A 24,071-nucleotide genomic window follows, 5' to 3' on the forward strand; every position below is an offset into this window, starting at 1 on the left:
GGTTTCCTTTTTCTTTATTTGTAAAATTCCCTATTTGACTCACACAGATAATTTTTGAAGTAAGTTACCTTTGGGGAAAATTTCCTCCATTTGCAAGGCCACCACATGAGCCAAAAGAAAGGACAAAAGTCAACCAATACATGCCAGCAGCTCTTAGCTGCAGAATTGTTAAAGCTGGGTCAGGTACTAGCATTAGGTGTAAAAAGAGATGACAATGTGGGCCTTAGCCCACTGTGCCTGGAGTGCAGAACTGAGAAGCCCAAAAATGTGGTCTAAAGCAGTTCAGTCATTACTAGGACCTTATGAGCTGAGAACATGTCAGGAAATAAAAGCTTGTAGAACTGAAGTCTCTGGCTCACCCCAAGCTTCCTGGCCACTATTCTTTGGCTCTGAGAAATATATGAATGTCAAAGCAACTGAATAGTGCCCCTGTATCGGCTCTAAACAAATTGCCTTCATGGACCCCTGGGGTGGGCACCTGTGTTTACTGGTCAGCACCAAGTCTGTGTTCCATGCCACTGGGCTCTCAGCCCCCACAAGTGTAAGCACCTAAGTGGGACCTGGATGTGCGAATCCTCACATCCCAACAACACAGGCCTGTGTCTGTGATTGTGGTACATCACTCAGAGAAGGTTTCCAGCATCTTCCTAGTCTTTTATGAGAGACTCCTTCACCAAATGCCACCCTCACTTTCCACTGGTTGCCATGGTCTTAAGCAAGGGCCTGGTTTACAAGTTAGAAACTGAGTGAAAGCAAACTTGGATTAATCGTTCCCAAAAGAATCATGCACAGCTTTAATGTTGGGTGATTCTCAAATGTTAGCGAGATCCTGGTTAAATTAGAGGCAGATTCCTCAAGATGCTCCCCCTGAAACTCTTATTCAAAATGTCTAACATAGGGCTCAGGATTTTTCCCTTTTATGATGGGGTGGGATAGTGATGGTGTTTACTGGGTGCCTGTAATCAGTGTTCTCACATTACAATGTCAATCTACACATTGTAACGACTTGATATTTCTCCACACATTACAATGTGAATCCACACTTTGTTCTGGAGGCTGAAGAGAGATTTACAAAGTAGGACTCCAATGAAAGAAAAGGAAGGGACAGAGTTTGTCATTTGGTTGTTTTGACTTCTTTCTAAAACATCCTACCAACTTTTAAGATCTAAATCAAGTCCATTTCAAGGTCAATTAGCAGCTAAGATGTCTACATTAGGCGTTGAAGGTTGTAATGGTGCTAGTGTAACGGGCATGTGCATTTGCATGCAGCGGTTAAGGGCAGATCTCTGGAGCCAGAGACTCTAGGTTTAAACCACAGCTTCATATATATTTTTAAAAACAAGTTATTTAATCCCTTAGTGTTTCAGTTTCTTCTTCTATAAAATGGGGATAAAAGTAGTGCCAACTGCATAGGGTCAATGTAAGCAATGAATGATTTAATACACACAAAGCAGTTAGAGCAGTGCCTGGTGTATGGGAAGTACTCAATATATGGCACTAGAGGGTCTCAGGACATTCTTCTAAGAGGAATCTTAAAAGAAACTTGACACAAAGGTGGACCCACACGGAATCCTTATGTGTTTATGCCACAAGCCTGTTTGGGATATCTCTTATAGATAGCCTGTTGCGCTATCTATGTGCAACACGATGCTGGGCACTGGAGGTGATAAAGATAAAACAAGCTGTAAGAGTTGGATCTTCCCTTCAAAGTTGCTGATTTTCCAGTGTGGAGAGACACAGGCTAAAAACTGTGGTAGGAAATAGATGGAGAGATGGGGAGAAATGTTGCAGGGCTCAGTCTGGGCTAAGTCTGAAAGTGATCAGCTTCCAGCACTCTTTAATCCTATCTCAGCAGGGTGACAGGTACTGGACTAGCCTTTTGGACTTGGGAATAGAAGCATTAGTGACGTAAGAGCACCAATGCTGTATTTCCTGACACTAATTTCCCCTCCATGGCTATGCTTCAAAAATTGTGTTGTGATTTTCTTTAATCGAGTGTAGCTCTCTGGTAGAGATAAGTGTGAAGAAACAGAGATCGCTGGAGTTGCTATACTCTTCTGGTTGGCCCCTGAACCACATGGTTTGAGGACCCCTTTCAAGCCATTTCAGCTTTGGTAAGGCAAAACAGAGATCTTTCAAAGCCACCCGCTCACTCATGCTTTCCTTACTAGATGTTTGTGTTTGGGATGGTGGAGAGAGGGTAACAACTTTATATTTCTCCAAGCAAGGATTATGGCTGTAAGGACTGTTAGATTGCACACTGCAAAGACATAAGGCTGGATTCTAAAGTTGTTTACAGTTCCTCCTGCCTGAGTGCTGGGGCAAATTTTGAGGATACTTGAACAGCTATGGTTAACACGTAATAGATGAGGTCAGCTTCTCTTCCCTGTTATAATTAAAACTGGTGCAGTTCCTCAGCATTCTCATGATGCTGGTGTCTGCCACATCACATAGAGACACTGTTTGAACCTTTGAAGATGACTGTTATTTATTCTTTTGGCTCAGAGATCTTAAGAGGCAGACAATCTAAATTACAAATCAGAAAAGGATAGCAAAGGATGGAAACAGCTTAGGCAGCTATAAAGACCCTTTGATACTGGATCCCTTGTTGAGAGAATAAAGAACTCTCTAGGCAAACAGAGACCTAACTGCCGTGCGTCCATGAGGATTAGAATTCACTGCTCTCCCAGTGGGCTGCCTGAGCTCAACTAAGTTGGTGATGACAATGAGAAATGATAAATGGAATCGCTGTTCTTTCTCTTGACCCAGATAAACCTGTCCCATGCTCCAGGCCTGCATTTATCATTATATGTAGCCATCTGTGACTTGGTTATCCTCTTCAACCAACATATGAGTAAGCTGAACTTCTGTTGACACCTTTCGCCTTGTGATTTCCTTATTTAACTGTCTTTCTTAGGGACCCTCAGAAACTTAATATAAAAATAGAATTGACAGCCTTGATAATTCAATAGGAAAGAAATGATGCAGTCATTATGGCTGACTGATCAAGTAATTTTGATGTTCCTAATAGTCTCTAAATGAGGGCAGCAACTATTAGGAAGTAAATGCACCATTGGGCGGGAAACAGAAATCTCAACATTTACTAGAAATTGATGGGCATTAGTTGATGAAGTTTGGAAGTGACATTTTATGAATACATTTATAAAATAATATCAAGGTCTAAGTTTTTAGAAAGAGGTATAATAATGTCATTAGAATATGAGATCTCTGAAACGACATTGTCCTTTTCCTGGAATTACAGATATAGACAGATGTAAAGACAGTGACCCCTTAGGAGGAGGGCTGCCAGCCCATTAACAGACTTCGCCATTGCCCTCCTTTTGGGAGACATGGTTTTTCTCGGCATCAGGAACCCTTAGAGGGGCTGGTTTTGTCACATGGCAGATGTGACCTCTCTGTAATTCCCAGTAATATCTCTGCCAAAGTTGAAAAAATTTCTTTCTAAATGGTGAAAGGAAAGACTAAAAATATCTTGACTGTTTTATCTGTCCTTTAGCTGCCTCAGAGCAAGTTCAACAGCTCTTTAATGAGGGAATCTTTGCTTGTAATGAGCAGTGACACCAAGAGTCATCTCACGCCACAGACTCAGTTATCGACATGCCCTCTACTGCATTGAGCTCAGACTTAGAATCTAGAAAGTGCATATAAGTGACAAGTGGCTTAATGATCAGCTCATGTTTATCTTGAGTTTCTTTTTTTTTTAGTCTTATTGGAACTTCTGGGGGCACCAAATGTCAATCAAATGAGTATCTAAACAGAGGTGAGGAAACCCACGTTATGGGTCAAACTTCCTTGCAACTGTTTCCTCCAGAGTGTTCCAGAAGACTGCTATAGGTCTGACCCCTACGTCCCAGGTACTATTAGCTTCCTGGATTTACTAGGCCCAAGAAATTCTAGAAATTCCTCTCTGCAACCACATACTTTAATGGGATCACATCTGAGTGTGTACCAAGATTCTTCTCAGAGCTACCAGAATTCCAAACAATTTAGTCAGCAAGTGGCACATCGTCTCTTTCTGAGTCTTTTCCCAGGCCACTAGGCAGTCAGAGGCAAACCAGTTTGCTCCTGTTGGCTAGTCCCAGGTTCCTGGAAGCTGTCACATTTAGCTTTGCAGCAAAAGTGAGGATTGGCAGTACTTTCTCCACAAAGTTGCTGTTATTTTAATGATTGAACAGCCTAGAATTTGTTTTGGGGTTCAGAGAGAGTAAAGTTAAATGTCTCTACTCAGTAGGGCTCTGGGTGAAGGCAGCTTACAATACAGATTGTGCTTAAAACCCATGACCAGCTTCAAGCCAGCTTTAAATCTGGTTAGTTTTTTTCACCCACTGTGTTTTTTCAGCTCATAATGAAGGAGAGAAAAAATTGCCTTTACCTACATGTATATTATTTGGGAAATTCTGATCTGAAAGTTCCTGGCATGATAGACTGCCATAGAAGCAAAATCCTCAATAGATGTAAGGTTGAATACTGTAGAAGTTCAGTAAGAGGGCTTCCATTTTTAATACTACGAAGGATTTGGGGCTTGACCTCTCTCTGAGACCCTGCACCTACTCTGAGGCAGTCAGTTCACTGATTGTCTGGTTAGGTGGCCTCACCAGCAGCCCCGAAGTCTCACAGCTGTCATTCTGGTATGAGTTACTCCTAAGTGGAGTTGACAAGAGGGTCTGTTCACTGGTGACAGTTTTATTAACCACATTACCTGATCAAATTGCCTGTGGAACTAATCTCCCTGCAGTCATATTTCTCCTACTGAATGTTGATTACCTAAGCTTAATTCCTTTTTAAATGTATCATTAGGTAAATGCAGCTTTGGAACCTTTAGTGACAATCTTAAACCCATGAAACATACTTCAAAATTTCTGCATGGTTTGGTCTTAAAAGCACTGACTCTCCCCCGAAGCTGAAGTGCTGGTACTTTCTGTGGCTTTGACCCATGTGACTGGGATGTGGGGATGGTGGAGTGGGCAGTAGGGCAGCTTGGCCCCTGCAGGTTCCACTCCTCCTATCACTGGTGGGCACTGGACCCTCTCCCTCAGGGAAATAACACTCCTTTTGAGCTCTTCTCTTTCCTTTGCCTTTTTCCTTCTTGCAATCTAATTAGCTGTCCATGTGAGCCAGAACCTCATCAAAGGGGCCAGGGAAACTAGGAAGATGTTTGCAGTGGATCTGTAGTGCCCCAGCATGAGCTGTGTTTGATTCTCAGCTTACTAGTCATTTCTCTTTTCTGGACCTACTTCATAAAGCATACATGTCACAATGTAATTGAGACTGTGAAATGAGATATTCCATGAAAAGGGCTTAGAGAAGAGAAACTACTCAAATGTTGGCTATTACTATTACCATGATTACAATTATTATACTGTGGGTTTGGAGGACATGCTTAGGACATTGCATAATTAGAAGAAGAAAAGTATCTTTATTCTCAATTCTGTTATTGATCCTTTCAAATTATGCCTTTCATGTTTAAAATTTTATCGCTCCTCTCTCTCTTTGGAAAAAAAAAGATTTAAAAAAGCATGTCTTAATATTTTTCCTTTTATGTGGTTTCCTACTTTCACTGGGCATCTCAGGAATATTTTCTTTAAATATGGGAAAAAATCAACTGCTAATTTGAATAAAATGGACTTCAGATCATGCTAAGAAGAGAGAAGAAATAACCGCAAACGACATGCACCTTAAGCAGTCTGTACCTTGCTGCACGGAGCAATCCAATAGGCTATGGCGAGAAAAGGGAGGCCTATGGAGACTCCAAAGACAGCCAGGAATTTCACAGCGATAGACTGTTGACGTAAGCCTGAGAGATTTTCATACCACATGGTAAGCAATTGCTGCTGACAGTTAGGATGAGCAACGAACTGTAAAAACAAAACAAAAACAAAAACAAAACGCAAACAGGAAAATGGCATCGATAGCACTTGAACAGTATACAACCTAGGAGTGGCTGGCGGCTGAAATGCTCCACCTGGGGGTGGTTGAGGAACCTGCAGTGGGTGGGAGTGAGGCGTAAGAAGGGGGCCTTCTGACTTGGGCATGCTGAAGAACTTTGTGCTGTGGCCAGAGTCCTTGCAAGACTGGCTGAATTCACACTTTGCAAACTGGGCCTAGAAAAGTCTCAGGCACAGAAAATGAAAGTCGGCTTTTGGGTACATGCTTGTCTTCAATTCAGGCTGTTCAGCTGACCAAGGGAGACTTATCTCTGGGCAGAGTTCACTTGGGAAGGAACACAGAGGAATGGATGGAGCATGAATGGGGTTTTGGAGTCAGACATGGATATGAATTTTGTTCTACCCCCTACTAGCTGGGTGACCTTGGGACAGTTATTTAACCTCTCTGAGCTTTAATATTCTTATCTGCAAAACAGAGTTTATCACATTATCTTGGAGGATTAAATGATATTGTAAAAAAAAGAAAAAAAATCCCCTCTCTTTTCCTATGTAGTCTAACGAAAAATGCTTACAGTGTTTCCAGAGGATGTGTTAAAACTCCTCAATATTCTCTCACTGGATCCCAGTGGTGTTGGGTTTAAATCCAGTTTTTCTGTGGCATGATGGAGCATCGTTACATCGGATCCTCCACGGAGTAGCTTCCTTCTGGGACATCAGGCACCCTTCTTAACACCACTTCTCTCCCCTGGAACTGTTCTGCCCTAATGCCTAGGTTACAAGACAGACCTCTTGTGACCCTTTTTTATTGTGTGGCCATGTCCTGCCCTCACCCCTGGATTCAGCTTATTGGACTAGGAGTGGAACCCTGACCTAAACTGTGCCCAACAAGTTTTCTCTCCTGGGTGTTTGGGACTATATTAAGAGAGGCAGTCTATTTATTTAATACAGAGTTATCATGTCACCTTGGAGAGTCTGGGCAGCTATATTCCACTTTGTGGACTAAGTAGCAAAACAAGTCTGTTGAAAACAGAAAGAGAATGGTGTGCAGAAAGAGGCTGAACTAGTGTTTGACCTCTTTAGGGCCCAGCTCCCCTCTACCCATGTGGTCCACGAGACACTTTTATATTCACAGACAAAATGTTTTGTTTTCTGCTTGATCCAGCATATTGGCTTTAGTTGTTGCCACCAGAACATCCCTTTTCTGCAAATAGTAGTTGCTAATTGGCCATTTGTTTAGTTGAGTCAGGGTCAACTGGAAACTGGTAATAGGCAATATTTAAGCAAAATTTATGGGAATAAAATTTACTTTTGAAAAAAATATACTTGTTAGCTTATTTTTGCCCCATGACAGGAGGAAGCCTTTCTTTGCTTTTGACAGGTCTGCCCTTTGGCCCCACTCAGGATACCCATGTGCTGCCAGAGCATGGCTGGGCACTATGGACTAGAGAAGATAGACTGGGCATTTTTCAAAGGGATGACTTATCAACTGAGTACCCTGGAACGTCATGTGCTGATTTTCATCTCATTTGCCTCCCTGAGTATTAAGGGGACATATACAACGATTCCTGGGAAATGTGAAACATTCCCTTTTCATTACAAGAACAATATAAATAGAGCTATTTTAAAATTCACAATGTAAGTGACAACATGTTTCCCATTTCTGTGAACTCACGGTAACTCACAGTAACAGCCACACAATCTTTGAGGACACTATCAAAGGTTTCTTTGACCCTACAGCCCCTGACGATACCATTACTTGAAATATTAGATGCAAGTGAGGCTTTTCTTTGTAGCATCACTGGCTTTTCTTTGTGGCATTACTGCTATGCTTTCTCTCCAAGAATAGCCATGGATTATCCTCAGCCCAGGGAGGAACCCCGAAGATGCAGATAATAAGACATCCTGGGCCCCTTCTGGCTCACAATGAAGAGGAGCAGGCAATGGAAAGTCACGCAGACATTTCTGTAATTCTCGGGGTCTAGTCATAGCACAGTCTCAGAGGGAGTGGTGGGTGAGCATGGGGTGCAGTCACTTTTGTTTTTCAACTGCCAGCCTTCTGTGGATACTGAAATGGCCCTGCTTTGCAGAAACTCATACTCTGATTAGAAGGCACGACACCTGCTGTGAAATAGAGGCTCAGTATTTGACTCACCCTATGGCTCCCTGCACTACAGCTGCCTGGGGAGGACACCTGTCGCAATCCCCATCATTTGCTGCTTGTCTGTATCTGGGAGAGCCTGTCCCATGCTTCTGCTGCTGCTTCTTGGCAGACAGGTCAGCACCACAGATTGGGCAGAAGGCCAGAAAAGCAGAAGCTCTGAGAGAGAACACAGTGGCGACCATTCCCCAGTCTCCCTTGATTGCCTCAGAGGAAGACAGTGGTCCCAGTTAAAACAGAGGGGTCTCTTGGGGCTCTGTCTTCCTCTGATTGGACCTTTGCTAATTTCCACAGCTGCATTTATCCCTCTATAATAAAGCAACCTAGCTTCAGACATGCTATTTGTTTGTAGGTAGACTTTATGATGTAATAAGATAACAGCTGTGGATGGTTGAAGCCCAAATTGCTGTTTACCTCTATCTGGGTGCCATTCTGTACTTGTGGCAGCCCTTCAAAGACAGTTCAATGTGTATCAAAAGATTTTTTTTCCCCTGTGATTTTGAAGCATGAAAAAATATCATCCCTGACCCAAGGAGGATGAGAGTAGCAAATGAAGCACACCAACACAGGACACAAAGAAAACTCTACCCAAAAGGGCACACAGCTAAGGAACAAAGGCAGGAAGAACTTGGGGTGTGACTGGGATTTTCAAAAGCAGAGTCAGAGAGGAACTGATGGAAGAAAAGCTTATAGCTAGAATAGAATAGGAACTCAGAAAATTGGTGTTGTCTTGGGCTTTTTTTCTTTGGCATCTTGCTCACAAAAGGATAGAATGATCAAAGGATGGGTGCCACCAAGAGCTATGCCTAGGCCATTCCTGCCTAGAGCGTGGCACACTTGTAGGAGAATTCTTCAAGGGAAGAACTGATGTGGCTGCCTAGATTTTCCCAGCGACATGATTCACATTCATGGTAGTAGGCAGTTTGTAATGGCTGGAGCCGAGAATATGCAAAGGAGTTCACATGGGGCTGAGAAGGCTCTTAAGAGAAAATAAATCAAACTACATTTGTAACTGAGATGGACTGTCCAAGGAGCTGGGTGAGGGAGGGTCTGGAGAGGAGTGGACCTGCAGGGAGAGATAGGAGGGGACACTGAGACAGAATTTTCTGTAATCGAAAGGCTGACTCTGCCCCACTCAGGTGACAGTCTTTCTTTCTTTTCTCTCAAGTAATTCTTAGTCACTCCCTTTCATTGTACTTATAGTTCTGCATGATCCCCTGCTGGAGAGAAAACTCCTGGAGGGCTCCTGTGGTCGTTAGCATGTTGTTCATGAATGGGCACTGTTTGAGTAAATGGCATGGCCAGAGTTCTCTGCTTTCAGATTGCAAATCTGGTGCCATCCACAGGACCAAAATTGCCTTCCTTCCTCATTGCCCCTGTGAGGTGGCCGACTCCCTGCACTTCTGCATGCCACCACATCTGGAAGAGGCATGTGGGTACCAGAGGCTGAAAGTGGCTTGCTGGGAGACACGGTGAACAGATAAATGATTGAATTCATGACTGCTGAATTTATTTTCACTGTAGAAGTGCCAGGAGATTAAGAAACAACAACAACTACTTCCTTAATTCCCAAAGGCAGTTGAGCTAGGAGTTTAAAGAGATGAACCAGGAAAAAATTCACAGCATCATCTGAAGAAATGAGCCCCAAGAAATGAACCAAGGAGAGGGGCAGGGGTTGGAACTAAGCTCAAGGGGATTTTGGGCTACAACTTGGGGTTATTTCATACACTCTGCCTAGGCACACCACCCCACTCACCTTTCTGCAGCACTGCCTTCAAAATTTCCCATTTTTTGATCACCTGAGCATCTGTCACACAGCTCCTTCATTGCTGGGAGATTCTATTTGGATGCCTCTATAGATGTCTGACACTCGATTCTACCATCCCCTGACTCCTCTTCCACTTGTGCACCCCTGATCCCAGCTAACTCTGGAATGCTTCTTGGTTATTTCTACAGCTGGGGGTTCTGCCAGCAGTTGCTGACTGAGCCTTTCTGGAAGTCTACTGGGTAGCAAAAGGAGATGGGCCTCTCTGCAGGCTCTTCATTCCCATGGATATTCAATATCAACTATTACGTTAGGTATCTTGCTCCATTATTCTCAAAGACAGCTCTCTGTTCCTGTATCCCAGGGATAGCAGGACACAAAAAAACTGTCTGCCACCTCTCTTTAAGCAAACCTCCAATTTTCTAGACCAACAGAGATTACTTACACAAATGCCTTAATTGTTGGGTTGCTTTGAGGACTGTGCCTGTGACTCAGCAGCATCTCTCTGACCAGAGAATGATTTTTTGGTGAAGAAAGTCTTTAATGAACTAGCCTATGTCTCAGTTTCAGGGTGCCTGGACTTCTTCCAGAGCTGGAGGCAAGCCATTTCCTGAGTGCAGGTGCGAAGGCAGGAGCTGTGGCAGGGCTTTCTGGAGGTAGAAGCATTTTCCTGCACTCACCAGAAGTCCTCTCAGAGTAGACAGCTCAGAGGGTGCTGATGTGACTGGGTTTCCAGTCTGGTTATGTTGTCATGGCCAGAGTCCCATGGAAGGCTGAGTCAGCTTCTGGCTGGCTCCAAATGACTGCCTCTACCCTTTCACAGTGTCACAAAGAGGCCACCCTCCATACCTGGCAGCAACTCTCTCCACCCTACCCGAGGCTATGCCCTAACCTGAAATCAAAGAAATGGAAGCCATGTCCAGCAAATTTTCTTGGATTATTTTCAACTCCTCGCCTTCCTGAGCCTTACCATATAGCCACGCTGCTCTACATGCTGTTCCCAGACATGGCATATGTAGCCACCCCCTGTCTATGTTCAAAGAACGTCCGTCTTGCTCCTCTCTGGTTTAATGCCTCAGCAGCCTTCGTGACCCTACTTCCCCTTTGGGAAGCAGAGGTGGGTGGATCACCTGAGGTCAGGAATTCAAGACCAGCCTGGCCAACATGGTGAAACCCCATCTCTACTAAAAATACAAAAATTAGCCAGACATGGTGGCTGGTGCCTGTAATCCCAGCTACTCGGGAGGCTGAGGTAGGAGAATTGCTTGAACCCAGGAGGCAGAGGCTGCAGTGAGCCAAGATTGCACCACTGCTCTCCAGCCTGGGCGATGGATCAAGTCTCCGTCGAAAACAAACAAACAAAAAACACCCAACTTCCTGTCTACCTCCAAGTCCCACCAAGTTCCTCAGCCCCCAAAAGACATCTTGGATACCTATGGGTCTTATTCTGTAGCCCACTCACTTGGTAATCATGGTTCATAGGTCAAGTTGTGGATAGATATACTCTTGTAACTACGTCTGGTCTTTTCTGTTATTTTTAATCTTGAAGGAACCAACTGTCTAGGTATCTCCAAGAGTGTACAGCCTTATGTTTTCCATGTAATAGGTGCTCAATAAACTTCTGTTGAGTGATTGATAAACTGAGTGTTTTGAATCCCCTAAGATTTTCTCCATGATTTTCTCATCATCCTAGAATAATTTCTAAATGTAACAAATCCCGTTACTCAGGGCCTGATGAACACTTAAGTGTCTTCACATCTTTACTAAAAGGCACGCAGGAAAAGGGCATAAAAGCTAAACCAGGTACTCATCTTCTTGTGTAGGAAAAGATTGAAATATGAGTCCAAAATAAGGTTTGAAGATTATCTCTTGGATTAGATGAGGATTATTTAATTTTTATGTATGCCATGTACCACTGTAAACTGACATTGATCCAGAAAATATTTATTTAACAATAAGGAATCACTGACATTTGTTGAGCACTATTCTGTGTCAGGCCCTGTGCTTACCAGTCATTATATTATTTAACCCTCACATCAGTTCTTTAAGGTGGAGTTGGTAAATCTCTGTTTTAAATATGGAGGCCTTAGACAGAGAGATTAAGTAACTCGTCTACCATCAGTCACAAAAGTGATTATGATGACAGGGTCTGGACTGGAACCCAGGCCAGTCTGACATCAAAGATAGTATTTTGAACTACATTTACCCTATATTTCCTCAAGGTAGATTTAAAATCAGACTGAAACACCAAAGCACAAGGGATTATGGTGATTTTTCCAACTCCACAAAGGCCAGGGGACTCACCATTTGAGATGCTGTTAGAACTCTCATCTCTCTCTGCCCTTCTGCCTGTTGGTCAGCCAAGTCTCAGTAGAGATAAAAATCAGAAATACACAAGGAGAAGGGCTTGAAGCCACTTTTCTTGATAACTTTATCCTGCTGAAGATGACATCCTGGGCTCTGTCTTCTACATATAGAGAAGAATAGAAGCAGCTGATTCCATGATGGCTCAAGTGCCTGATCACTTCTTTGTCAGGACCCAGGTTAATGTGGAGGCCACCCAAGCTCAGATTTATAGCCTTGAAAAGTGCAGACTCCATTTAAACAATCACTTTGCTGAAGGACCTAATTAGGATTTCAAGTCGCATGACAAAATCCTACCTGACACTGACATCTTACTAGGAAGAGCAGCAGTTCCCTGAGCCTGAGTTCTGACTGGATAATGTTCCCAAGTTGGTTCCACAACTCTGCAGGCCTTGCTGGTGGCTGTGCTGTGCCTTGGTTGCAAACGTTCATGGGGTTGGGAACATGCACAGGCTCTGGGTCAGCCTGCCCAGGTGTCAATACAAGCTCCACCACTGATTGCTGAGGAACTGAGTAGCTTAATTGCTTAGGTCTCTATTTCTGTACTTATGGAATGTCCATAATGATGACTAACTCAAGGGAGGTTTCAAGGGTTTAGAAAATGCAGTTCCAGTTTTTAGTTTACGGTGCAATTTTTAAACTCAGCAAACTTCTGTTTACCAACATACTGCTTTTTAATTGGTATAATATTTCTGAAATACAAATCACTTATATCATGCATCAAATTTTTTAATCAACTAAAGATGTGCTCACAGAGTATTCATCTACTTTCTGTGACTCTAAAGTAGAGAAACTTGATTATCATTAAAAGCAGTTTTTCTTGCATGAATAATTCTTACTCTAGTTCAGAAACTTTATCAACAAGGAGAACACACATCCAAAGGTATTAATATTGATACAGGAAATCTGCATGGGAATCTGTGTTTATATTTAATTAAATGAAAAAAGGCAGAGTGGGAATGTTTTCTTTAAATATAAACCACAGTGTCTGACCAGTACAAAAATGGTGGTCCTAGGTTGATGGAACAGGGATGGGGTGTGGTGGTCATACATTTTTCAAAGAGATTCCCTCATATTATCAAATAAAATATTAGGTCAATTGCAGGCAGATGAAGGAATCAGAGGGAACTATTTGGAGCTTACTTAGAACTATCCCTTTATAATTCTACATTTTCTAAATTTCTCTTTCAGAGAAATGTGAATGTAATTCAGTCATGAGTTATTTACTTTTCAGAATCACATTTTATATTTTATTTTTACATAATTATTTTAAAATGACACTTTAAAATTCAGTTTAGCTCCTGTGAATTTATATTATAATGCTGATGTATGTATAACATCTATTTTGCTCATATTTTGTTTTTACTTGATGCTTTCATTTGTGTATTGTTTTATACTCAAAATACACTCAAGATTTAGGGTTACTAATTTTAAATTTTAACCTTTGAATTCTTAAAGTTATAAATATTCTTATTACCAGTATTTTGATATTGTGAGACATAAATGCAAAATAAGGGTATAGACATTGGCTCAAGCATTAAAAATAACGTGTGTAACCCAAATGTGCCAGGTCTTGGCAGCTGGTTAGCACAAACCTAATACCATTGGCAGACAGTCATCCATCCCCACCAGACATATATTAAATGCCTATTGTTACCGGGTACCAAGAACTTTTAGGAATGGAGGACACAGTGAACAAGATGGCCATGGCCCCTGCCCTTGGGAAGCCTGATAATTCTCTAATCTTGATGGTTCTGAGTCTTTCCAGGCTGGACAACAGGGGATTGTTTCATGATAGCCTCCTGTGTATTCCTACTCAAGTCACTCTACCTGTCACTCAGTGTACCAAGTGCAGGACATCAGCTCCTCCCTCCTCCCTTCCTGAATGAGCCCCGGGCAGGGCCAGGCCAGTTCCTGGGACACATGCTGTTGTATGACCAGTTTTCTGCCGTCTGCTGTGTCCTCAGGGGCCAACTTTCTCCTGCAGTTCTGTTGATGGGCCCACATGGTGAAAGTTGCTGGGTTCCTTGGACCTTGATGCCTCCTTGGTGTGTGCGGTGTCTGATTTCTTTGCAAAGGCAGTTGCTTGCTTTCCAGTGCTCCTATCTCACTTGCTCTCCATTGCTCCTGTCTCCAGATCTCCCAGAAATGCCTATTTTCCCCCAGAAATGCCTGTCTCTTCTCATGCCCATCTTTTCTAAAAGGGCAGTCCCCCAACAGAGTTGCTGGAAGTGAAACCCAGAGTGAAGTAATGCCTTCCATTATTCCACAGATTCTCTTTCCCGGGCTCCAGGCCTGCATGAATCCACTTCTGATAATTCCAAGATGAGGATTACTTGTCATAGTTAATTTTACCTCCATCTGAGTGTGAGTTAGCCTCCCACTAAGGCAGGATGAAGAGAGTTGTAAAATCCTGAACCAGTATTCCTAGCTCCCTGCACATAGCTCATTTTGGTTTGTGAGAAGAGAGGTGAAAGGGGTCTGAGCTCAGAACCCTTGCTCATCCTTCACACTTAGGTCTTACTTCTGGGAATTTTTAACCTTATTTCCTGTCCTTTCATTTCCCAGCACCAACCTGACCAACAAAGACCCATGTAGACAAAGTTCTAGTTCATTTTCATGTGATTCTGGGCCTTATGCAAACAATGGGGTGTGCCTATCGATGGACATCCACTCTCCTCCAACAAACACTGTAACTCTTCACATGTAGAGTGCACAGAGCACTTTTAAAGGGCATCGCCTAATTCCATTTATCACCCTGCCACTCCTACTCTCGAATACTTCTGCCCTCTTGGTGCTGCCTCTGCCATCCAAGGCTTCAGTTTTGACAACTTCAATTGCTGTCTTCACTTATCCGAGAAGTGTGGAAATTCATCATACCTCAAAACTGGGAAACATTATTTCTGGTAAAGGGCATGTTCTGTTCATGCAGGAGACCTCTGATTTTCTATTCTCAGATATCAGATGAGGATATGAATACTCAGCATTCAAGGGTAAGGTACCCTGGGCACTTGTGTTTGTTTTTTGCTCCCTTTGTCATTGAGGGACCAACCTCCACACCATGATATGTGTGTATGTGTGCACATGTGCGTGAATATTCACACACCTATATAAATTTCTTAATGAGTTGGGTCAATTTTGGTCATACTTTGAGTGTTGGTTTTTATCAACCTATGGCAAATAAAATCTCTTTCTCCCAGAATGTTAATATGTTTTAGAAGTAAAAACTGATTCCCATTGGATATTGTGATATATTTAAAGCCACATCTACCTACACTCAAATCTATCTATGCATCCATTCATTCAACAAATATCTACTGAGCCAGGCACTAGTGACACAGAAGTTGATAATAATGTCCTGGCTCTCATTGCCCTCAATGCCTGTCAGAGAGACAGTTAAATAGGCAAGTTCAGTGTAGCTCCAACAGTGCCCTAGCAGGAGTTAACCAGGGGTGTCATGGAACAGCAGAGAAGAGGCACCCAGCCTAAGCAGGAATGTGGAGGGACAGTGAGGAATGCCTTGTTGAGGGAAGGATTTTTGTGCAGAGTTGTGAAAGCTATACCCAGGCCACCGAGAGAAGAAGGGCATGCTGAGAAGAAGGAGCTGCAAAACATTTGGGCTCCAGAGTCAGTGCTTGCTTAAATCTTGCCTCCGCCTGTGACTGGCTGTGTGAGATTGAGCAAGTTACTTCACCTCTGATCTGTGTCTATTTCATATGTAAAGCAGAGATGACAATATTGATGACACACTGAATGAGTATATTCAAAGCTCTTGGCATGGTAAAGGGCACAGATTAAGAACTTAAAACATTGTTGTTATTGTTGCTGTTATTACTGAAGCCCCAGAGCCTGTCATATTAGGAGAGATGTAGGTAGCTCAGGGTGGCTGGACCATTGAGGAGTAATGGGTCTTGTGAGTCGTGCTAAGATGAAGACTAAACCTGACTTGGAAAAGTATGGTGCCTTGGGAGCCAGGCAGAGTGGTAACAGACTGTTAGTTTGGACATACAGGCCAGATATGCATAGCATGGATTTTTTCTGCACATGCACTTGCTCTCACTCTTGCCCCCATGTACAAAGAAGCAGAACAACATCCTCCATTTAAATTGCAGCATCAGATAGTCTCAAAAGGTTCCAGGGACACTTGATTCATGGAACCTGCCCAGTGGACAATGATAATTTATTGCAATATCCAGTATTCTGTTTGCAGCCTCTTTAAATGTTAATGATCACTAATGTAATTATGATTGAGAAAGTTCCTGGGCCAGTGTGGGTCTAATTTAATTTACAAAGCCATCTGGAGCTATGCAGGATTTTTTAAACATTTTTTTCCAGACCAAATTTGGATGGCTTCTAGCCACTATAATGTCAAACCTATAGTAAAGACACTACCCTCAGACTCTAAGGATCTAGAAGGGAAGCCCAGTGGCCTGAGGATGAGTCAGAGGATACAAGGCTGATGATAGATTTTGTAATCTCCCAGCTGAACAAGAGACCAGATGAATGGCTGCTAACTATGCTTAGAAAAAACAATTCACATTTCTTCCCATGCCTATAAGGCTTTTGATAGTCTAGTTCTTGCCTCAGTGCCCCTCCACGTATTCCTGAAATGCACCAAGGCCTTCCTTGACAACCCTGCCCAAAATAGAAGCCTTCCTTGTGCCCCCTACTCGGTTCCTCCTGTCCTCTAACCCTGCTTTGTTATATCACTTGGCAACCTCTAGAGATTATTAAGTATTTATTGTCTGTCTCTGTACTAGAACACAAGCTTTATAAGAGCAAGGACTTTTTCTTTTGCCTCATTGCACCTGTACTACCTGGAACAGTGTCCAGTACATAGTATAATTTCAAGAAATAGTTGTCAAATGCACGAATTTATAAATGAATCCACAACTCATCTCTTTGATTCCACAGTGTACTCCCACAACTAGGAACTCTCACTCCTCTCTCCTCCTGAGGTAAACGGCATTTCCAAAGATGGTGACGACAACATCTCCCATCCCACATGCTCTGGAATCAGACCTTGACAATCCTCCATCAAGAGGTGGGTCTAAATCCCTGTGGTGGAAGCTGGGATAACTCTTAATGACTTACTTTGAAGAGGATGCTGCAACACTTTCCAAGACTGAGCCTTAGACATCTTCAGTATCTCCTGAGAAAGCTACCTCTTAGAAGGCAGCTGCCATGCTGTAGTTCAGCTCCCCTGAGACCCCCATGCTGTGAGGAAGCTCAGAATATCCATGTGCAGGGAGAGAGACAAAATAAAGAAGCATTGAGGTGCCAGCAATGTGGGTGTAGCCTTCTGACATCTTCCATCTCAGTCAAACCGCCAACTGAATACAGCTGAACAAATGATTTTAGCATAAGAACATCCCAGCTGAATCCTGCCTGATTGCCTGCCCTACAGAATTGTGAGTAAATAAAATGATTGATTCTTTTCCAAACCACCAAGTTTTATGCACCGAAAGATAAGTCGAACACCGCCCATCAGTTTCTAGTTCTCAGCACTCCACATTGTCTCCTTCTCCATGGGCCTGTGGGGCAAGAACTCCATCCTCAGTCTTCATCTCCTTTCTGCCTTGATGTTCATTCTCTGCTCCTCTCCCTTCTGAGAGGTAGAAGCATCTCACAAACAACAGCTGCACTTACCTGTGTTGTTAGCTGCACTTACCTATGGCCTCCTGACCGACTGAAATCTGGCTCTTAAACTCTGCTGAAACTACTGTCTCAAAATCTTGTTAATTTCCTTCTGGTTGCCAGACACACAAATCTGTTCTGTGTCTTCCTTCCCTTTGACAGCACTGTGGTCCAGATGCCGCCTACCGCTCCTTAAGCCACGAACACTCGCCTCCCTGGACCCAGTCTGTGTGTCTGGGTGTCTGAATAACCTTCCTGGGAGATGAGCCTGTCTTGTTTTCTTGCCTGAAAATTCATCATAGAAGAATGAGTGACATTTTGCCTTCCACCTCCTTAGGAGGTGACCAGGAGGGCTCTGTGTTCTGGTGGTTGTAGCTGAGGAAGAAGTTAATCATTTCTTGAGATTTCAGGAATGGTTTTGAATATCACATGCAGGTTTTTTGGGGGGATTGGGGCTCGGTGAAGAGGAGGGTCTGGAAGAGAGTCCTTGGTGTTGGAGAGATGTTTCCTGAGACCAGGAAAGGGGAGTGGGGTTTGAATGTCTTCCGTGGGGTGGCAGGCATCAAGTTCCAGTTGAACTCCCTGCCTTGGAGGTAGATGGACCCCCAAATGCAGATCATTCCAGAGCGCTGAGAGGATTGACCAAATGACAAGGGTCTTCTTTGTGGAAATCCTGAAGAGGGCCCTAGCACCAGCCTGACTCAGGGGTCTTGCTTCATTTGAAGCTCCAGGAGGAAAGGGTTACTTCTTTTCTGTTTTGTTTTTCTGTTTTATTCCCAGCACCTGCTATAGTGTCAGGAACACAATGGGTGAAAAAAAAAAAAGAAAAAAGAAAAGCAAAAACCCTTTGTTGAACGAGTAAAATGGAGTCACAGCTTAGAACAGATTGTGGTGATCAGCACTTGTTAGTGGCATCAGGTGTCCATAGGAGAAGGGCATAGACCAAGAGCTCTCCTTTAGATACACAAGTGAGTCTTCAGGTCTGTGGTACAACACAGAAAAAGGTGCTCCCAGAATGACTGAGACCAAAGTTCCTTCCAATCTGGGCAGGAGACACTGAGCCAGATTTCATATAGTTCAGAAAAATTTTAAAATGCTAAGAGCCAACATTTATTGGATATGATGTGCCATACATTGTTCTAAATGATTTTCATGTATTGATCAATTTAATCCTTGCAACAATTCCATCATTAGCACAATCACTAGATCTTTTTTTTTTTTTTACAAAGGAGGAAACTGAGGCAGAGGGCCAAGTAACCCATCCGAGGTCACACAGCCAGGATGTGAACCCAGACATGCCTACTCCAGAGCTTGAACTACACCAAGCAGCAGTTAATATTTGAGATATCTTACCAGCAAGAGGCACAAAGCAAATTCATGCTGGTTATGCCTGTTTCTCCAGTCATTACACATTTAATGCTATATATACACATATATATGGATTATACATAACATTTTAATAATATAATAAAATGTTAATTTTGACAGAACAGGTTAAGGTTAGAAATAGAGATTTTTTTTCTAGTAATAGAGTGTAACAACATGGAATGGGCTGTGCCTTGTCTGCCACCCAGGTGATACACAGCTGGTCCCCTAACTAGTGTTGGCTATGGAGCAGAATAATTCCTGGAAGAATTTGTCCAGTACTTACTATGTACTGGAACTTTATAAAGCAAGTAGTGTCATCCCCACATTAGAGATGAGGGAAAAGCAAAGTTAAACAATTTGCCCGAGCTGATGATTCTTAACCACCACTCCACACAGGGCCGTTCGCTCACATCATGCTGAAAGGTCTGTTTTTTAACACACAGCCTTTGATTGTCTGGGAAGGAGTCAATTAATTCAGGAAGAAATCTTTAACAACCATGTAAGGGACCTTCAGGATATTTGTGCACCATCTGTAAATATAATAACCAGTTACAATTGTGATAGAATATGACATATGTGTATGTGTACCCTGCCCTCATAAGAAGAAGTCAGATTTCTCTGGGCAGTGGTTTATTATCAGCTAAGGATCCGTAACTGATGCTAATAGAGTTGCTTGTTGGAACTTTGTCTTTGCAAACTCTCCCTAATGGGTTTTAATTTCACTGAATTTCAGCCTGATGGTTACTGCAAGCAGCTCTTCCAAATTAGCCAACACTTTAACATGTCCTTTTCACCTTTTCTAATAAGGACCTTGAATAAAGGTCCCAAAATGGGCCCCAAAATGCAGGTCATTCCAGAGTGCTGGGAGGATTGACTGAAGGTCCTTATTAGAAAAACAAGTATTATGTTGCGTTTATTAAAAATAATCTGGGGAAAACTGTATCAGGAGGGCTGGCTGTGGATCTGGTGAGAGGTTTAGCATCTCTGATATTATCTGTGGACTGGACAAGAACACCGTGCTCTGCCAGTTCATTGGTCCTTCCCTATCTTGGGAATTCTTCTGGCTGCCTGCTAGGCAGGGTGAGCTTGGCTTAGCTCCAGTAGTCCCCAGTGCCCCAGTCCCCTCACCATCCACTGTGGCCCAGGCCTCCTTCAGGCTGCTAGAGCTCATCTGCCTCAGCTTACCACCATGTCCTCTAGGCTTCTCAATGGCCTCCAGTTCCCTCCCTCATCTAAATCAAATCTCTGTTAGGGTAATCTAGGGAATGCCCCTAATCTCTGCAATCTCTGTAGGAGAATCTGAGTAGTTTATCCTGTGGTTGTTAGGCCATACTCAGCCACAGAAGCATATAGGCTGAATTTGTCTCCTAAATTGCAAAGCCTTATTTTCTGCCTCCAAAGGGACCGATATACGTGTTCCTTCTTTGAACTCAGCCATTGCCCTTAGGCTCTCATCACTTCCTAATGGACACCTCTAATAGTATTTTAGTTAGTTCCCTTTCCTGTATACGCCATCAAACCTTACCACTAGAACTGTATTACTGAAGTGAAGCTACTTACAGTTCTAACATATCATTAACTTGGCCACAAATGTGTAGAAAGTTCTAGATCACACAAGAATCATACAAGTTGACATGGAAAGTGGTAAGGCTCCAGTATGGCAATGCTAAGGATATTTGTGGTGTGGTGTGGTGGATAGCTGGGGGTGGGGCAGGATTCACATAGAAAAATACTTGTCTGCTTAGTAACCAGAGGAATGCATTTTAAAATACGCAAAGATAGTATTTTACATCTATTAAATTAGGGGGGAATAATACTAACAATCTTAATAATACTCAGTGATTGTAAAGTGCTGATGAAACCAGGTCAGTTGTATACCACTGGTGGCACCGAAAAATAATATAGTCCTTTGGGAAAATAATTTTGCAATATATTTCAAGAACTATAGCAAATATTTATGCCCTTTGACCCAGTAGCCCCACTCTCAGAAATTCAACTTAAGGAAATAACAGAAAAGAAGGAAAGAAAACTTTATGTATGCAGATAAAAGTAAATAGAAATATATTTTAAAATGAATGCTCAACAGTAGAGAAAATGTTAACAACGGTACTTCAATCTCATGCTAGCATCAACAAAATAATTATAGGAAGCATAAATAAATTTTTACATTCTACTGCTTGGTGAATCAAATCACAAAATTATTTACCCTATAGCTGTATGCATGCCAATACATGTCTGCATATGGGAAAAAATTGGAAACCTATAAACAAATAAAAATAATTGATATATGGGGCACATGATTGTATACCGTCGTTTTTCTTTTAAATAGCTTCCTTATTTTTATAATGTTGTTTGTTCAATAAATAAAATCAGTGAAATCAGAAATGCAGACAACCTGGAGGCCCTGTTCCATATGGAATGGAGCTGAGCCCTTTGGCCCTCTTCACAGCCCACATGCTGGCCTCGCCTCCCCAGCCAGGCGTTCTGCCCCTGCCCGGGGTTCCTGTTCTCCTATCTCAAATTGCCTCCTCTTCCCAAGCTCCTTTCTTCCCATAAATCTACCTGCAGGACACCTGCAAGTCCCTAAACGTGATCACACCTTTGTAGGTCCCCCACGGCTTCCTCTTCCCGGAATGACTTTGTTCCCCCTTTGCTTTTGAGCTCTGATCCCCCTTTCATGGCCTGGCTCAGAAGCCATGAACCTCCTTCTGTTCCATGTTTTCCCATACCATTTTCATCTGGATTAGTCTTTCCTTACTTGTTTGATAAAGGGCCGGATTCAGATCTCTGTAACCCGTTAGGATGAAAGTTCCTGACAAACCGGGGCTGGGTTTTATTTATTTTATATTGTCCACAGATGTAGCTGATAATGGGTGTCACAGGATGATCCCCTCCTTCTTCAAGCTTGCATCTGCCTAGCAACACCTATCAGAAGAGGAGTAAGCATAGCAGTCAGGCAATGATGCATCTGATGGGTTTAGTAGGGAATAATAAGCATAAAAAGATGAATTCATTTGTGATAAGCATACTTACTGCACAAATATACATATATACTAAGTATGTAATGGCTATAAAAATATTAATTTGTAATACTTATACTTCCGTAATAAGTATACTCATTACCCAAATATATTATTATAATTATACAAATCTTTTTCTAAACATTAATTTGTAATTTATTCAGATGCAATTTGGAGACCAAATTCTTAATAATTTTATTAAACTATATTTTGTATGTAAATGCCTTTCCTTTTTGTTGTTGTTTTTAAGTAAATTAAGGTCATTACTCATGTTCTGAGTTTCCATGGACTCAGTGACAATAGTCATAGGGCCTCAAGCATGAGACAAATGACATCTAATCCACTGCCACATCATGGGCTGCTTTCCTATTCATCTCATTTTGATCCTCAAGAGAGCTCTGTGAGTTTCCTCAACAGCATTTAGGAAGGAATCTCATCTTGAATTTGGGATTTTGTTGTATTTCAGGAAAACAAAACTGGAAGAAAACTCAGGTGCTACACATTCATTTATTTATTCCATTTTTCACTTATTCAGAAAATATTTTTGAGAATCTTCTACTTGCCTGGGTATGCTCTAGGCTGGGGATACAGTGGTGAGTTGCTGCCACAGAATTAAGGGAAACAGACAATAAACAAGTAAACAAAAGAAACAAATGATATTCACTGGGATAGACAGTGGCTGATGAGGGAGGGGACAACATGGTGACCACATTCAGATCGGGTGGTCAGGAGGTCCCTCTGAGAAGCAGGCTATGGATCTGAGACTCAAACACTGAGGATCCAGCCAGCAGAGACCTGAGGGAAAGGGACCAGTAACTTCCCTGGGCAGGAACTACTAGCATGGAGTGCTGACGAAACAGAGGCAGGCAGTGCAGCTGGAGATCAGTGAGCAGGAGGGAGCTTGGTGTGAGGTGAGTTTGATAGGGAGGCAAGGGCCAGGTCATGCAGCACCTTGTAGGCCATTGTTAATAGTTGGATTTTAAGTGCTTTCGGGGGCAAAAAGATGCTAGTGTCCTGCCAAGATCCTCATTAGAAAGAAGGTGCACCCACCTCCAGCTACTAGGGACTCAGAAACACCCATCTCCACAAATTCCCCAAAGCCAGGGGAAACCACTTTGCCCAGAATTCCCCAAGAGGTAATGCCCTCCCCTTGGGGCAACCTGCCACTAATGAGTGGCTGGTGTAAGTGTACAAAAGGCCAACCCCCTTGCCTTAACATGGGACAAGTCTGTGGTGCTACTCAGATTCCCAGGCTCCTCACCAAGTCAAGCTGAAGTTAGACTTTTCTGAAACCCTCTCTTAGCTTAGTTTCTTCTCCTGCCCCATTCTGCTTCTGCCCCTTCAATGCAGGTTTCCCCCAAGATCATGCTTTTGATGAATCACTTGCAAAAACAAACAAAAACAAGAAACAAAAAAATCCTTGTTTCAGGCTCTACTTCTAGCAGTGATAATTATTAGACTATGAACTTCCTGAGGGAAGAGACTATGCCTGGCTTGTTCATGCTTAGGTGGAAGATTTAACTGTGGGCATGACATGATCTGATTACTTAAAAAAAAAAAAATCAGGCCGGGCATGGTGGCTCATGCCTGTAATCCCAGCAATTTGGGAGGCCGAGTGGGGGTGGTCACCTGAGGTTGGGAGTTCAAGATCAGCCTGACCAACACAGAGAAACCCCGTCTCTACTAAAAATACAAAAATTAGCTGGGTGTGGTAGTGCATGCCTGTAATCCCAGCTACTCAGGAGGCTGAGGCAGGAGAATAACTTGAACTTGGGAGGTGGAGGTTGCAGTGAGCCGAGATCACGCCATTGCACTCCAGCCTGGGCAACAAGAGCAAAACTCTGTCTCAAAAA

At 42.8% G+C, this 24,071-nt stretch overlaps 1 protein-coding gene across 3 annotated transcripts in view; it reads right to left on the reverse strand.

The window, feature by feature from the left end:
• The window catches only part of TRPC7 (transient receptor potential cation channel, subfamily C, member 7), a 137,812-nt gene that overhangs the window by 57,191 nt on the left and 56,550 nt on the right, over positions 1–24,071 (reverse strand). For 2 of the 3 annotated variants that reach the window (XM_011935264.1, XM_011935263.1), the window contains one exon: positions 5,712–5,876. The exons of the other annotated variant lie outside the window; for it this stretch is intronic. In XM_011935264.1, coding sequence (XP_011790654.1) covers positions 5,712–5,876 — 165 coding nt within the window. The remainder of the gene's footprint in view (positions 1–5,711; positions 5,877–24,071) is intronic. 3 annotated transcript variants of the gene reach the window in all.

This window comes from Colobus angolensis, unplaced genomic scaffold (assembly GCF_000951035.1).
Source record: "Colobus angolensis palliatus isolate OR3802 unplaced genomic scaffold, Cang.pa_1.0 Scaffold142, whole genome shotgun sequence".
In the NCBI taxonomy this organism is placed as follows: domain Eukaryota; kingdom Metazoa; phylum Chordata; class Mammalia; order Primates; family Cercopithecidae; genus Colobus; species Colobus angolensis.